The sequence below is a fragment of the Pongo abelii genome, chromosome 1 (genome assembly GCF_028885655.2).
Source record: "Pongo abelii isolate AG06213 chromosome 1, NHGRI_mPonAbe1-v2.0_pri, whole genome shotgun sequence".
Classification (NCBI taxonomy): Eukaryota; Metazoa; Chordata; class Mammalia; order Primates; family Hominidae; genus Pongo; species Pongo abelii.
The window spans coordinates 179,296,919-179,314,829 of NC_071985.2; the positions used below are offsets into that span (position 1 = coordinate 179,296,919).

The window sequence follows — 17,911 nt, forward strand, 5'->3', positions numbered from 1 at the left end:
AAAAGGGCCTAATAGGAGCTGCAGGCAGGAGAAACTGTCAAAGATGTCACACTGAAGCAGGGAGGAAGTGGAGATAAAATTGGCTGATCTCCCTTCCCCACCCCAGTCTCCCCCTGGTGTCTCCCACTGGCCAAATCCAATCAGAAGCCAGTGGGTAAATGAATCCAGGTGATAGAATCCACAGAGGTTAGCCCCTCATGGCACAGAACAGGACAAAGAAGAGGAGGAATGGATCTGGAGTGGTAGAGACTGGACTGGAGCAGTGGAGAAAAACCAGTTTAGAAGGAAGATGACTGTATTCCTGATAAGTCTCTTCTCTCATTAATTGTGGAGGCTCTGGAGTCATACCTAAAGTTTTTGAATTCCATTTCTGGCACTTACTAGCTGTATATCATTGAACACCTTGCTTGGCTCCTCTAAACCTGTTTTCTCACCAGTAAAGTGGGTTAAAATACCTTTCTCATAAGATTGTAGTCAAAAGTGAATGGATAAATATGTTTGACTCATCATAGGCTCTCCATAAATGTTTATGACCAAGACCACCAATAGTAGTATTATCGCCAGTACACACAAAAAAATCGGAATAATGCCAAATTCAGAAAAGCTCTACTTGCTCTGTGTTGTATGGTTGCGAACATTTGGAAGATTAGTTACACAAGACTGTATTTTACCATAGGGTTTTTTGGAAAAATACAGAGTAACTTCCGTGATGTTTCTGATCCCAGTGCTCTATGTAGTTCCACTGTGCATGATAATCTCAGGCAGAGGGAAAAAGAAATATAGGGACAAAAACATAGAGCCAGATTAACACTTTACTTACTTTGTTTACAATGTTAGTACAGACCTTGAAGATTGAAAAAAGCACGTCTAAAGAGCCAGTTGATTTTGAGCAATGGATTGAAAAAGGTATGTGTTTCACCAGCATTGTTCTGAGCATGAAGGAGTAGATAATATTCCTTTGACTCTACATTTCTCATCTAGCTGCACTTTGGTGAAAAAAGATGACTTTAATGATCCTTGTGACACATTTAGGGTCTAGAAAGACCCAGGTTTGAATATAAAGCTGCTTCTTCATTTACTGGTTATATAAGTATTAACATGTGACTTAATTTTTCTCAGTTTCAGAATCCTTATTAGGAAAATGGTGATGATATCTATCATTTAAGGTTTTGGTGAACTAGTGTCTGGCATATAATAGACAATAAATATTAGTTTCTCATCTTCTTTCCTTTTGTCCTGATTAATGGTACTATTTAAATATCACCAGCAGAATTGATAGCCTCTACTTAATTAAACACAGCCTCTTGCCTTCATATGTCTATCTATTTTCCCTTTCAAAATATCATGAAAATAATAGTAAAGGAATAAAAAGAGGCATAAACCTACAAGGACAAAAGATTAAACAACCAGCAAACTAAAGCAAATGTAAGAAATCAGTGTATATTATGATAAAGAGGAAGCAGATGGAAGAGTAGTAACTTCTTTAGCTGAATGAACTATGTTATAACCTAAGGTCTTGACAAGGAGCATGTCAATAAGAAGCAAGCCACTTTGCCACACAAAACCCCAGAAAGGCCTAGAGCTCAAAGGCGACAGGTGTCATGGGAAGTATGAATGAGACCTGGGTCAGAAAACAAGGATGATTAGTTGAACATCTATATACAGAGTAATCAGACTCTAGGTACCTTCTTCCATCCTACAAAACTAGGTGACCACTCCTTTATCCCACAGACTTCCACCACAACCCTCAAGAGACAACTTAAAATATAGAATGTTGAGGCTCAGGAGACCAGATATAGTAGGGAGTGAGTGAGACATGGAGTTGAAAATAGGATACTAGTGGAAGCCTACATATTGAATAGTGGGAACACCAGCCTCCTTCCTGTGTTCTGGTATTAATGTCAGCAGCCAAGAATATACCCTCAGCTGGGAGACTGGAACATTCATCTTTGGAGAAACTAAATGGCCCTAGAAAAAAGACCTATGGATACTGACAAAGGCCAGCTCATTTCTGGTCACCCTATTTAAGTCCAGTAATCAACAAGTGTGGCTCATGCACACAGTTTTCAAATGATGCACAGTTTTCAAATGATCCACAAGTAACAAAAGACAAAGATCACAAGACATTAATGAAGACCTCAAACCCTGAATATAAGCAAGCTTTTAGCTCTAATTTCCAATCTATAAGAAATATAGAGGATAGAGGAACAAATTAAGTGAAACCAGGAATAGACAAGATGATAAAATCTAGAATGTGGGGCCTGGGCACAGTGGTTCATGCCTGTAACCCCAACACTTTGGGAGGCTGAGGGAGGAGGATTGCATGAGCCCAGGAGTTCAAGACTGGCCTAGGAAACATGGCAAGATGTTGTCTCTACAAAAAAAATTTAAAAATTAGCCAGGGATGGTGACATGTGCCTGTAATCGTAGCTACTTGGGAGGCTGAGATGGAAGGACCACTTGAGCCCAGGAGGTTGAGACTGCAATGAGCTGTGATCACGCCACTGCACTCCAGCCTGGGTGACAGAGCAAGACTCCCTCTCTAAAAAAAAAAAAAAATCTAGAATGTGGGACATTGTACAGGACAACTGACCTGGTCTCTTCAGTAAGTCAAAGGCATTAAAGAATGTGTGTGGGGGAGAGAAAGCAGTTCAAGGTTAAAAGAGACTTAATTCTGATTTTAATAAACCAATTATAAAAAGGGACAATTGGGGAAATTTGAATAGGAATTGGGTTTCTTACTATATTAAAACATTATTTTTAATGTTGTTATGATGGTGGTATTATGGTTATATAAAGAATTATTATTTAGAAATGGATAATTAAGAATTTAGGGGAAGCTAGGCTCATGCCCATAATCCCAGCATTTTGGGAGGCTGAGGTGGGCGGATCACTTGATCTCAGGAATTCAAGAAACTACCCTGGGCAACATGGAGAAATCTTATCTCTACAAAAAATATACATATATATTTGCTAGGTGTGGTGGCATGCACCTGTAGTCCCAGCTGCTTGGGAGGCTGAGGAAGGAGGATCACCTGAGCCTGAGAGGTGAAGGTTGCCGTGAGCTGAGATTGTGCCAATACACTCCAATCTAGGCGACAGAGCGAGACCCTGTCTCAAAAGAGCAAAAAAGTATTTAGAGGTGAAATGTCAATAATGTCTTACACTTGCACTTGCTTTAATTTTTTGTTTTTGTTTTTGTCTTTTTTTTTTTTGAGGCTGGAGTGCAGTGGCGCAATCTCAGCTCACTGCAACTTCTGCCTCCCAGGTTCAAGTGATTCTCCTGCCTCAGCCTCCTGAGTAGCTGGAATTACAGGCGTGCACCACCATGCCTGGCTAATTTTTGTATTTTTGGTAGAGACAGAGTTTTCACCATGTTGGCCAGGCTGGTCTCAAACTCTTGACCTCAAATGGTCCACCCATCTCAGCCTCCCATAGTGCTCGTATTATAGGAGTGAGCCACCACACCTGGCCTAAAATACTTTAGTGAAAAAAAAAAAATTGATAAATCCACTATGATGAAATGTTAGTAATTATAAAATCTAGCTTATGGGTATATGTGGGAGTTTTTTTTATGTTCTCTCCTAAGTATGTTTGATATTTTTCTTTTTTCTTTTCTTTTCTTTTTTTTTTTTTTTTTGAGACCTAGTCTCACTCTATCACTCAGGCTGGAGTGCAGTGGCGTGATCTCGGCTCACTGCAAGCTTCACCTCCTGGGTTCACGACATTCTCCTGCTTCAGCCTCCCAAGTAGCTGGGACTACAGGTGCCCGCCACCATGCCTGGCTAATTTTTTGTATTTTTTTTAGTAGAGATGGGGTTTCACCGTGTTAGCCAGGATGGTCTCAATGTCCTGACCTTGTGATCTGCCCGCCTCAGCCTCCCAAAGTGCTGGGATTACAGGTGTGAGCCACCATGCCTAGCCGATATTTTTCAATTTTTCATAACTAAAAAAACCAAGCAAATGAAAAAGTTTATTATTAATTTCTGGTGATAGAGTTGTACAAGAAAGAAAATATCATTATAATGTATTACTTATTTCAGGAGTAAATAACCTTTAGATAGACAGAGTAATGTAACCATCAAGTAGGATTTCAAGTTTGAGAGGAGGGAAAGAGGGAGAAGTTGAAGGAGGAAGAAGAGGGGATTTCGGTTTTAAAAAGCTAAAATTTCACCTACCATACTATATAAAGTCAGTAAAAAATTTATCAAAAAGGAATAAAAGCGTATTATAATTTCAGGAAAAATAGCTTAAAGAGTTGAGAATGTTTACTTCTAGGAAGCAGGACTAGAGGAGAAAGAAGGGGTAAAGGAGATTACTGATTTTCATTATTTCAGAAAAGGGTTAGGAAACACAGAGACTTCTCTTTTAATACTAGGGGGCTTTTATATTGTGTACATTATTTTATATGAAGTTAATTTTGAATACTGTCATTAGCTATCTTTTTTTTTTTTTTTTTTTTTTTTTTGAGACAGAGTCTTGCCCTGTCACCCAGGCTGGAGTGCAGTGGTGCGATCTCGGCTCACTGCAAGCTCTGCCTCCCAGGTTCACACCATTCTCCTGCCTCAGCCTCCCGAGTAGCTGGGACTACTGGCGCCTGCCACCATGCCCGGCTAATTTTTTTGTATATTTAGTAGAGACAGTGTTTCACTGTGTTAGCCAGGATGGTCTCGATCTCCTGACCTCGTGATCCGCCTGCGTCGGCCTCCCGAAGTGCTGGGAGTACAGGCGTGAGCCACCGCGCCCAGCAGTCATTAGCTATCATAGCAATTAAATCTTTTCATGTTTCCAAAAGAATGTTTGATATGATTAACTCATGATCAAATAAATTAATCTGCTCTAAAATTACATAAGGAAACATTTTTAAAACTTGGATACCAGAAAAGATTACTTCATGGGCCACACAATTATGCATCATAGTGAAAGTTTCACTGAGAAACTCAGCTCTAGTTGTTACTCGTGGGTACGGCAAAATGGCTCCTTTCTGTTAGTAGCTGGATCCTCAAATGTTCACTTTTTTTTCTTGAAAAGGGGATTTTTTAAAATAAATGTTTTAAAAAGAAATTTTCACATTTTATCAGTTCCTTATATTCTTTTACTATTAATATAATTGACATTTGCACTTCCTTTTGCTTATATTCACTAGGATATTTTATAGCTCATAGTTTATCTTTTTTGCCTTGTATATCATATACCTCTATTTTTAAATCAAATTTCAACATGCAAACGATGATTCCTTCAAACCTGGTCTCATAATTTACCAGATACCATATTTTGCTGAACATAAATTTCAATAGCTATTCTCATGTATTTTGACCCTTAACTCATTTCTTCTGTTACATTTATGTTTTAGATTTGGTACACACAGGGGGGCAGCTTCAAAATGAAGAAATTGTGGTAAGTGAATATACTTTATAGAATTAAAAATTAACCTGCACAATGTATTTAGACTTTAAACCTATCTCCATAGTCATAGTTAATAAATATTCTCATTATATTATAGGTTCTGTACCTAAATCAACTAGTAGAGAAAGTTATTCTCAATAATAATATAAGCTAAATGTACATTCATAAATTAGGCTCTTACCTTTCATAGAGAGTGACGGCAAGATAAAACAATTAATTTATTTCTTGTTTTATTTTTCTCATTCATTTACTTTGAAGTATTTATTTGGTTTGCTTTCTTTCATTTGATTCTGTAGGCATTTTAAAATAGGAATGAAAAAAGGTCGAGATGCCAAAATTGAATGTTAATTTAAGCTTGAAAGGACAAGGGAGATTCATATAAGGGGAACTAGAGCATAGGATCAGCAACAAATAAGCCAAAGAGAGATGAGGTGGAAAGACAACCAGTGTTTTTCGACAACATTCCATTGGGCTTTGCTTGTCAAGTGAAATGAATGCCTGTTGATGAGGAAGCTGCTGCCTCATCAGGAGTTCGGCTATTCCTGGTAGTTGGTCAGGCCCTGGTTTTAGACAAACACAAAAAAGTAAAACAACTGAATATCTATTTATTAGGTGGTCGTGCTTTGTTTAATTAAGGTTTCCCTAAATAAGGGTTAAAATCGTACCTTATCCATTAAGTTTACTTCTTCACAACTTGCCAGAAGCTGCTATTAAATCAGTGTTTCAAAAAATTCTGTGGGAAGTTTTTGAATCCCATTAGTTCCTTTCTCTCCCACCAAAATTCACCCAAGTACTGGGGAGGCCAGTGAGGTCCTGAAAAATGATTAATGTTACTGAATTTTATCTTCCTGTTTTTTTCTGTCTTTACCTAGTGGGTTATGATTAGTAAGCTTCTGCTACCTTTCGTATATTGTTTCGGGACTCCACTGTGGAGGGTTACAGCATTATAGAAAATTTGGAAAATAGCAAGGGGGAATGGGAGGCTGGAAATCACCCAGAATTTTATTACCCTGTCACAAAAACTTTTACTGTATTTATTTTCTTCTAGTTGTTGACCATATGCTGTACAGTTAGAATAATAATGTATGAACAATTTTGTGTCTTTTTTTTTTAACTTAGTATTATATCACAGGCTTCGTAAGTACAATTTTAAAATAACATTTGCCAGTTGGCATACATTTAAACTAATTTTCTTTTTCTTCCCTCTGTCATTACACAGTTTGTCCCCTCTGTAATACACAGGGGACATCTATGCATATTCCTGCTACTGGGACCTTCACCTTTTTTCTTACTTTCTAAGATTAAATTTCAAGGAATAGAATTACTGGGTGCAAGGTTGTAAACATACTTATAGCTTTTAAAATATATTGGCTAATTGTTTTCCAGAGAAATTATAGAAATATAAAAATGTAGTCATGCTTCAGGGTAGTATATTCTGAGGCAACACTAACCAAAGGAAACTTCTTTATTATGAAAAATACTTTAGAAAGACACTTTTTTTTTTTTTTGAGATGGAATTTTGCTCTTGTTGCCCAGGCTGGAGTACAGTGGTGCTATCTCTGCTCACTGCAATCTCTGCCTCCCAGGTTCAAGCGATTCTCCTGCCTCAGCCTCTCAAGTAGCTGGGATTACAGGCGCGTGCCACCACGCCCAGCTAATTTTGTATTTTTAATAGAGACAGGGTTTCTCCATGTTGGTTAGGCTGGTCTCAAACTCCCGAACTCAGGTGATCTGTCTGCCTCAGCCTCCCAAAGTGCTGGGATTACAGGTGTGAGCCACCGCGCCCAGCCGACACTTAAAAAATTAGGAACTGGGCATGGTAGCTCATGCCTGTAATCTCAGCAGTTTGGGAGACTAGTTTTGAGGCTAGTTCAAGACCAGCCTGGGTAACACAGTGAGACCCTGTCCCTACAAAAAATGAGAGTTGCAGTTTTTAGCTCCAGTTGCTATTTTTCATCAAATCAAGGCTGGTATTTAGCCGATATGTACCACAACTATTATGTGTAGCTGGCCTTACATATTGTTATATATTTAGAATATTACTCTTGCATCAAGCCGTTTCTTTTGCTAACTGCTTGTTAACAGTTAACTAGCACTGCTAAAAGCATTTATATTGATTTTTTTCCCATACAGGCACGTGATGGTTCTGCTACTTACTTGAGATTCATTATTGTATCAGCCTTTGATCATTTTGCATCTGTGCATAGCGTTTCTGCAGAAGGAACAGTAGTCTCAAATCTTTCCTCATAATGATAACAAAATGCTCTTGCATGATTTTTTAACAATATATTTATTTAAACAGGAAGTTGTCACTGATATACTTCATTAAAACGATTTTTATCAATTTGTTTCAGTTTTTATTTACATTCTTTTCAATATTTGGGGTAAAGGAATTCTGTTTTTATCAGTCAGCAGTACTGGCCACCATGGGGGAAATGAGAAAGCTTTGGCTTCAGTATATAGCTTAATCAAGGAAGTGACTGCACATGAAAATTTAATGGGTAATACATTGCATCCCCACAGCATCCACTCTGGTGCTCTTCAGATCGTAGTGCATTAATTTTTTAATTGATTGATGGATGCAAAGGACTAAGTGAGCAATATAGACAGTAAACAATGTAAGAGGTCAGAAAAGAGAAAGTACTTATGGAAGGGTTTCACTGAGGTCATGGAACCTGAGGTGGGCCCTGTAAAACAAGTGATTTTACTTTTTAATTAAAAAAAAAATTTTTTTTGTAGTAGGGTCTAGCTGTCACCCAGGCTATAGTGCAGTGGCTCGATCTTGGCTCACTGCAACCTCCATCCCCTGGACTCAAGCCATCCTCCCACCTCAGCTTCCCAAGTAGCTGGGACTACAGGTGCATAACACCATGCCTGGCTAATTTTTGTATTTTTTGTAGAGAAGGGGTTTCACCATGTTGCCCAGGATTGTCTCGAACTCCTGAGCTCAAGCGATCTGCCCACTTTGGCCTCCCAAAGTGCTAGAATTACAGGCATGAGCCACTGCACCCGGCCTTTACTTTTATTTGTTCTGGTTTGAAAACCTCAGAGAAGGGTTAGGAAACACATAATCTTACTTTTTGTTGTTGTTTTTGAGATAAGGTCTTTCCCCGTCACCCAGGCTGGAGTAAAGGCTGATCTCAAACTCCTGGGCTCAAGCAATCTGCCCACCTCAGCCTCCCGAAGCGTTGGGTTTGCAGGCATGAGCCACCACACCCGGCCCTCTTTCTCTTATTTAAGAATACTATTTCTTAAGTCCATGAAAAGATCTAGAAGCAGTGACATCCAAATATAAGTGAGCACATCAAGTACCCAAATTGTGATCTCTAAATACCTTTCCCATTAATTGGAACCAAGACTCTTTGGAGGAATGGCCAATTCCAAAAGTGTGACAAGGAATAGACAAGATGAGCCCGGGACATTTTGTTGTGCCAGAAAGTAGACTAATGGATAATGTCAAGAGGATACAGAAGCTAACACGAAAGTACTCTTATTAGCAAAAAAAAAAAGCAATTTGAGCAGGAAAAAAAAATTTACAGTTGACTACAACCGTACTGAATATATTTAAAAGTGAATCCATATTGATAGAAGAGAAAAAATAAAAGACCAAAACAAAACCCTCATTGGACTCCATGGGATGTAACTAGGGCAGAATTACTCATTTGAATATTTGTATTTAAAAGGAAAGAATTGGGCATCTATCATGTACAGACTATATTTGAGAGTTACTGGATAACCCTGGTAGATGAGAGAAAGTGCTTTGCAGAAGAATTCCTGCTCATTAATGTGGAAGATATGATAGAATTAGAGAATCATCATTAGTCCAGGCATGGTGGCCCACACCTATAATCCCAGCACTTTGGGAGGCCAAGGCAGGAGGATGGCTTAAGCTCAGAAGTTCGAGACCAGCCTGAGCAACATAGCCAGACCCCATATCTACAAAAAAAGTTTAAAATAACAAAGCCAGGCAGAGTGGTACGTGCCTGTAGTCAGTCTCAGCTGCTTGGGAGGCTGAGGTGGTAGGTTTGCTTGAGCCCAGAAGGTCGTGGCTTCAGTGAGTCATGATTGTGCCACTGCACTCCAGCCTGAGTGACAGAGCAAAACCCTGTCTCAAAAAAAAAAGGAGAAAAGTTATTGATTTGCATGAAATTAAACATTGATATAGGCAACAATCAGTGGATGAGCATTAATTCAAAGATTGGTGGGGAACTTTACAATGCCGGGATCTGAATCTATTGATTTATTAAAAATGGATTAACCAGTGTATCAGTTAGCTTTTGCTCTGTTACAAACCACTTCAAAGCATAGTGGCTTAATGCAACAATTTCATTTGCTCACAATTCTGGGGATATGCTGGCAGTTTTTTTCTGGCTTGTGCTTGCTTTGCTGTATCTGTGGTCAGCTGGCAACTCCTATGGTCTAGATAGTGTAGGATGACTTCACTCACATATTTTAAGGTTTGCAGGTTAGGGATCTAGGTGGCCTCAGCTGGGACTGTTCATCTCTGCTCCAAGTTGTTTCTTGTCCTCCAAGGGGCTAACCCAGGCTTCTTCAGATGATGGTCTCAGCCTTCTGAAAAGTAGCAAAGAGGGAAATCCCCAGTGTGCAAAGTTTTCTTTTTCTTCTGCTATCTCTAAATACAGTGCAAATAATCTTTGAGTCTGTTTGCCTTCAGATTTGCTGTTGTCTGCTTGCCAAATCATGTCATGTGTCCAAGCTCAGAGTGAAAACAAGAGGTACCTGCCCAAGGGCACGAATACAAGGAAGTCTGAAAAAATTGGGGCCAGGCACGGTGGCCCATGACTGTAATCCCAGCACTTTGGGAGGCCGAGGTGGGCAAATCACCTCAGGTCAGGGGTTCAAGACCAGCCTGGCCAACACGGTGAAACCCTGTTTCTACTAAAAATACAAAATTAGCTAGATGTGGTGGCATGTGCCTGTAGTCCCAGCTACTCAGGAGGCTAAGGCAGGAGAATTGCTTGAACCTGAGAGGCAGAGGTTGCAGTGAGCTGAGATCACGCCATTGCACTCCAGCCTGGACAAGACCGAAACTACATCTCAAAAAAAAGAAAAAATTGGCTGGGGTGAGAGGGAGCCATTACTGCTACAATCTACTACAATGAAACACGGTATGCTTCCTGATGTGGTTTTATGTGAAGCACACAGACCAGCCTATGAAGTACTCTTGCCAAAATTACTGAACCTGAATTTAATCAAACTCTAGAGATAACCTCCATTTTCAGGAAACTCAAGAGATAGAGGAACAAGTAAAGTGACACTGCAAGGAATCAAATACACTAGTAGCCAGTAATGCAGCTTACTGAAATGTCCAGATTTGTGCTTTTCCTGGACGTGGCAAGATAATACTTCCTGGCATTTGTCTAAGTAGTGCCATGTGACCAGTTCTGGCCAATGAGATGAAGAATAATTGACTTCGAGGCTGAGGCATTTAATTGCCTATGTGAGACCCTTCGGGGCTCTTTTCCTCCTGTGCCATAATTGACCAACAGTGTTCTACACAGTAACTACTTTTATCAGTCTGGGTCTGGAAGTGATACTGATGTGTTTAACAGGTAGCAGGGCTCCTCAAATCTTTCCTAGTAATTATAACAAAATGCTCTGGTATGATTTTTTTTAACAATATATTTATTTAAACAGGAAGTTGTCACTGATATACTTTATTTAAAGTATTTGTATCAATTTGTTTCAGTTTTTATTTACATTCTTTTCAATATTTTGGGTAAAGGAATTCTGTTTTTATCAGTCAGCTGTAGCTCAATCTGAGATGGGTATATAGGAGGAGTAAGAAATTAAGCTTTATTGTTTTAAGCCAATGAGATTTTGGAATTGCTTGTTACCACAGTATAACCTAGCCTATCCTAACTGATAGACAAGTCTAGAATGTGGCTCATCCTACAGGGCAAGCGACCTGGTTTCTTCAAAAAGTCAGTGGCATAGAAAATGTTAATTAAGGAAAGGGGCCTGCTCTAGATTCAAGGAGACGTAAGAGCTCCTATAACCACATGCCATGTGTGGATCGTGATGGATGCTGATTTGAATAGACAAACTGAAAAATGACTTTTTTTTTTGAGACGGAGTTTCTCTCTTGTTGCCCAGGCTGGAGTGCAGTGGTACAATCTCAGCTCATTGCAACCTGTGCCTCCTGGGTTCAAGTAATTATCCTGCCTCAGCCTCCTGAGTAGCTGGGATTACAGGCACCTGCCACCACACCCGGCCAATTTTTGTATTTTTAGTAGAGTTGGGGGGTCTCACCATGGTGGCCAGGTTAGTCTCAAACTTCTGACCTCAGGTGATCTGCCTGCCTCAGCCTCCCAAAGTGCTGGGATTACAGGTGTTAGCCACTGCACCTGGCCAAAAAAGGACATTTTAAGATAATTGAGGAAATTTTCTTGTAGACTGGGTGTTATTCATTTTACTATGTGTGATACTGGCTTTAAGCTTATGTAATAAAATACATGAGCTTAAATGCATATAGAACTATGGGTGACTGAAATGCATATAAAGCATATGAGATGCATATAGAACTATGGATAGAATGCATATATACATGAGATGCATATAGAACTATGGATGACTGAAATGGCCTGATAATCTGGAATTTGCTTACTATTTAAGCAGAGCCTTTATGAAGGAAAGAGGGGTAGTTGAAGAAGCAAATGTGGCAATAAATTATTGAATCTGGGTGATAGATATATGGAGGTTCATTGTACGAATATTTCTACTTTTATATATGCTTTAATTTTATTTTTTTTTTTTGAGATGGAGTCTTGCCAATTTTTTCTTTTTTTTGAGATGTAGTTTTGCTCTCGTCCCCCAGGCTGGAGTGGGATGGCGCTATCTTGGCTCACTGCAACCTCTACCTCCCGGGTTCAAGCAATTCTCCTGCCTCAGCCTCCCTAGGAGCTGGGATTACAGGCACCTGCCATCACACCCGGCTAATTTTTTTGTATTTTTAGTAGAGACGGGGTTTTGCCATGTTGGCCATGCTGGTCTTAAACTCCAGACCTCAGGTGATCAGCCCGCCTCAGCCTCCCGAAGTGCTGGGATTACAGGCGTGAGCCACTGCACCCGGCCCAGAAAAGCAAGTTTTAAATGGAGAAGAGAAGGAAAGGCATTTCAAAAGCCACATTGGTATACCAGATAAAAGATGTGAAGGTGAGTAGTCATTCATAATGATGAATTTGGGGAAAGATGAATTAAAAAGTCTGAGTAGAGCAAAAAGTAAAACTAAAACTGAACATTACAGCTAGATCACAGGCTTTCATGTATTTTCTTGTAACGCTGGTACCATTTAAGGTTTTTGAGAAGGAATGTGAATTACAGCAATTGTGTTCATGTTCAATAAAATGAAATGCTGAGTATTTTCTTTTTGCCAAGTTTCTAAACTGAAATGGCAATAACTCTTTGTGTAAGAAACACTGTGTTGAGGCTTACAGATTGCTAAAAGGGATCTCCAGAGGTTATCTGATTGATTTCTTTGGCACAGGCCTGGTGAGTTATCTTTAAGTCTTTTTTCTCTGTCTTCTGTGGATGCAGGAAACAATTGATGACTGTAGAACGCCCATTTCATGTATGGTATTTGAAAACAGCATGCTTTAAACTTCATTTTTCTAGGCTTTAAAAAACTCATTCTCATTATCACCTTAAACCACTCCAAATTTCAGGCAATAGATATGATATGTAGCTTTACCTTTTTGCTTTGTTTTGTATTTCACTGCTGAACTACCCCATCACCTCTTTTTTTTTTTTTTTTTTTTTTTTTTTTTTTTTTTTTTGAGACCGGGTCTGTCACCCAGGCTGGAGTGCAGTAGCACAAACACAGCTCACAGCAGCCTTGACCTCCCAGGCTCAGGTGATCCTCCCACCTCAGCCTCCCGGGTAGCTGGGACTACAGACACATGCCACCACGTCTGGCTAATTTTTTGTACTTTTATAGAGATGGGGTTTCACCATGTTACCCAGGCTAGTCTTGAGCTCCCAGGCTCACAGGATCCTCCTGCCTTGGCCTCCCACAGTGTTGGGAATATAGGTGTGAGCCACTGCTCCCAGCCCCTCACCTTTTTAAAGTCTCATTTGTCCTCAACTGGCATCCTCTTTCCCCTTCATGTGGCCTTTTCTCCACCTGCGCATGGACTCCTGACTGCCACTGTGCTGTGTGTACTATGTATTGAGGCCTTTGTGTTTGCTGTTTCCTCTGCCTGTAGTGCTCTTGCCACTGGTATCAGTATAGCTGGCTTCCTCATTGACATCAGGTCCTTACACAAAATTTCCTTCTCAAGCCTTTCTCTGGCCTCCCTATCTAAAATTAGAGTGTTCCTGCACTTTACTCTCACAAGACAAACACATTAAATCTTTCTTCCCTGTTTTATTTTTCTCCTATTCTTAGGTTAGGGACCTGATGCAGCCACCCTGTGTTCTGTATTTGGGAGTTCTTATACCTGACTCTTCATTTCTATCGCTAAAATTCCACTTAAATTTTTTTCTTTTAATGATATTAATGATAGCCCAAGTATCCTTTGAAAGATGAGGGCAGTGCCACCTTCATTCAGGTGTGAACCTCTTGAGTAGGAGATTTAATCCAATTGAATTACCTGGGGCTCTCTCACCCTTATAGGGACAGCCCTGCTTATCACTGTCTAACATGTATTTTTTCTGTTTATCATGTATATCATGTTTATCATCTCTCTCACTAGAATGTAAGCTCCCCAAGGCAGGGGGTTTTGTTGCTGCTGCTCATGACTGTATCCTCAGGGCTTAGAATAGTGCCTGGCACATATATTCTCAATAAATATCTGTTGACTGAATAAGTGAACATTGTTCATTTATTTGCACACCTGTATCTCTTTATACTGTAGAATCTTTGAGGAGCTTTGACTAAAGCTAGTCAACAATATATGAATTTTTGGATCACTTACTGTGGACCAATGCCTATCACAGCGCCTTGCATAAAGTTTAAACCAATAAATACTTATTTAAAGGGATGGATAAAAAAGTAAAAATTTAATGACCTTTTAACCATGTACCAAGTCTAGGCAAAGAAATATTACAGAAATGAAAACTGTTTATCACTCATTTATACAGATTTTTTTTATAGCATATTGCATCTGTTGAGCCCTCAGGAATGCCTCTCTGCAGGGGTCAGGCTGGGGGAGGCATCCTTTGTGGGCTTCACCTTCTAGGTGATGTTCCAGCAGCCCTTTGTAACTTGACCCCGATGGAGAGCCTTCTGGGAGATAGTGTGTGGCAGTGTACATCAAAGTTTTAAACATGCATGTAGTCTTTGACACAGAAATTCCATTTTTAGAAATATATCCTAATAATCAGATAAAGGAATATACAAAGATAAGTGGACAAAGATTTATAGCAATGATGTTTATAAGACAGAAAAACTGGAAACTACTACGCAGCCATATATTAGAAAGTATGATATATACATCATTTTATAATGGGATATGAATTTTATATATATATACATATATATAAGTTTATAAATATAAAATGGATACTTCTGGTTAAAGATGATGGGGTAAATGGATTTTTACTCCATCCCGTTTCTCAAAACATTCACAACAAAAAGAATTATAAAAAGAAAAACATTTTATCTTCAAGGAAGCAGCTGTAACCCCTGACATCAAAATGGGACGCCCACTCACTAAGTACTGTGAAATGAGGATTTTGGTGAAGAAGCTGAGAACTGGCATATGTTGTCTCAAAGCTAGAGACTTTATTAAACGTGTCATGGTTATGAAAGGCTTATCCAAGAGTCCCTTGATTAGATTGAAGAGAGTGGCTCAGGAGGATGGAGAATGTCTCCAGAGAGCCTCGAGGTTAATAACAGAATGGCAGGGAAGATGGAGCTGGAGAGAATCAGGCAGGATACACCAGAGGAGACTGCTGGAGGTAAAGCATGATGAAGGAAGTAGTCTTAGCTCCAGCTGCTGTAACAAAATACCATAAACTGGGTAGCTGAAACAACAGACATTTATTTTCTCACCACTCTGGAGGCTGGAAGTCTGAGATCAGGGTGCTGACATAGTTTCTGGTGAACCCTTTCTTCCTGCATTGTAGGTAGCTGCCACCTTGCTGTGTGCTCACATGAGCTCTTCTTCATGTGTGTGCAGAGAGTGCACTCTGGTGTCTCTTAAGGGACACTATTCCTGTCTTATCAAGGCCACACCTTTATGACTTCATGTGATTTTCATTACCTCTGTATAGGCCCTGTCTCCAAATAAAAGGAGGTTAAATCTTTGACATATGCATTTTGGGGGGTAGAGGGGCACAATTCAATCCATAGCAGAAGGTGAAAAAGCATCCAAAGTAAAGGGAGTGTAACTGAAGGGGATTTCCCTGAGCCCCCATCTCAAAGGAAGGAATTTAGTTAATAATAGGCTACTCAAGACAGCGAATGTCAATCAAAGTTGCAGATTGCGCCACCTGACTCTTCATCCCACACTATGTTTCAGCAGATAACAAGCCCCACTAATGAAGACTCATAATCAGAAAAGACCCAGAAGGGGACTGCTGTGGGTCAGGTTCTCTAGAAGCAGAGCCTCCGACAAGGATTCTTTGAAGAGTGATTTATTGAGGGAGCGCTCTCAGGAGAAACCTCTAAGGAAGTGAGAGAAGCAGGATCAGGCAGAGGGAAAATTAAACATATGGCTTCTGCTGAAGTCTAGCCTCAGTCTGATCCCATAGGGAGCTCTGAAGCATGACTGGCACCAGAGAAGTAGACTGCCCCACCTTGCAGCAAGGGAGCAGGCTTTGGAATTTCAAATCCATCAGTCATTGGCTGTGGGCCACATTCAGGTGAAGGACATAATTTGACAGGTATTTCTGGGTAAGATAGCTCCTGTCATGAGGGCAAATTCTCAGGAAAGAGTGCATCTGTGAGCCATTAGCAGCCAACACTCACAGCAGCTGGCTCATGAGTACAATGGCTTGGTAAAAGGCATCTGGGCAGAGCACCAACAACACCTACTATAGCAGCGGTTCTCAAAGTATGGTTCCTGGGACAGCAGCATCAGCCTCACCTGAGAACTTGTTAGTAATGCAAATTCCCTAGCTCAACCCAAATTTTTTGAATCGTAAACTCTGGAGATGAGAATCAAGAATCTGTGTTGCAGCAAGCCCTCCAGGTGATTTTGTTGCATGCCCAAGTTTGAGAACCATTGAACTAGACTGGCCTATGGCTAGCAACTGTAAAACAAAAGGATTGGAATTGAACCCAAACCTCTTGCAGTTTCCTGCACATAGCCCTTTTCCCACCTTTGCCCTTGTAGTTCTCCCCACTTGAAATGCCCTTCTCCCTTCCCATCTTCTCCAGGCTCCCATCCCAAATTATGGAAGTACTGGGCATCTTTGAAGGCCAAGCTCAAATGCCACCAGCTCCAAAAAGCATTGTTGGATTCACCCAGCTCAGAGGCTTGCTGTCTTCTCTGTGCCCTCTGAGCATTTAGTCTGCACTCTAACATATACTCCACCTTGAGTTATGGTCATTGGAGTGTATGTCTGGTCCCCTGTGAGATTAAGCTGCTGGAGAACAACAGCTCTTCCTCGTCCATCTTTGCATAACTCTGCACCCAGAAAATAATCAATGCTCAATGTTTGATGCATTAAGTTGAAGAGAATCTAACTGGAAAGCCAGAGGTCTATTTCTGTCATTCTGAAAAGCTCCTCAGTTCCAGCTACTATTATTTGTTGAAAATGGGGATATTTCTGTGCATTTATAGACACGAATTGGAAGACCGTCAGAGAAGTGATTCAAAAGAGCCTTGCCTTATATCCTGTCTCCTTTTGTGGAACTTAGTACTTGGGAGGGACAGTGAGTGCTCAGCTGTGCTTCAGTCCCATCATTCTCACAGCTTCTCATTTTCAGTATAGCCTCACAAACTCATGCCTGTATTGGTCATGAGTGGCTTTGGTAGGATGGAGAATTTTTATTCAGCATCCCTATTGTCTTGTCCTCCTTCCACCTCCAACCCCCAAAAAGAGGGCCCGAGGAAGCAGTTGTGGGACAATAATTATGATAATCATAATAATAGCCAATGCTTCATGACATTTTCTCCAAGTCAGGCACAGTTCTGAGTGCTCTACTCTTGAATCTATGGGCTAGGCACTATTGATACCCTGTTTTATAGGTCAAGATACCAAGGCAGCTTGATCAAAATCACCCAGCTGGCAGGAACAGAGCTAGGACTCTGGCCTTGAAGTTAGAGATACGGTTTGACTCTCAGCTTGTTACTTACTGGTTCTGAGAAGTTATGCAAGTTACTTAACTCTCTGAGCCTAGATTTCCTCATCTGTAAAATGGGGATAATCATCTCCTCTTTGAGATATAGACAGATTAAATGAGATAACATCTCTGAAAGTGACGGTGCCTGGTAGATGATTAATAATAACTTTTTTTTTACGGAGTCTTGCTCTGTCACCCAGGCCGGAGTGCAGGGGCACCATCTTGGCTCACTGCAACCTCTGCCTCCCGGGT

The 17,911-nt window shown here is 40.3% G+C and overlaps 1 protein-coding gene across 13 annotated transcripts in view; it reads left to right on the forward strand.

Annotated features, from left to right (window-relative positions):
- IFT25 (intraflagellar transport 25) overlaps positions 1-14,234 on the forward strand; it is a 30,140-nt gene extending 15,906 nt beyond the window's left edge. For 5 of the 13 annotated variants that reach the window (XM_002810798.5, XM_054534622.1, XM_002810799.5 and 2 more), the window contains 3 exons: positions 838-906; positions 5,354-5,397; positions 7,540-7,750. In XM_002810798.5, coding sequence (XP_002810844.1) covers positions 838-906; positions 5,354-5,397; positions 7,540-7,656 — 230 coding nt within the window. In that variant the 3' untranslated portion in view covers positions 7,657-7,750. Of the gene's footprint in view, positions 1-837; positions 907-1,338; positions 1,426-5,353; positions 5,398-7,539; positions 7,751-10,081; positions 12,199-12,244 lie in introns of those variants that run through there. The other 8 variants (XM_063712294.1, XM_054534578.2, XM_054534587.2 and 5 more) reach the window with 6 other exon arrangements.
- Positions 14,235-17,911: the final 3,677 nt, after the last annotated feature.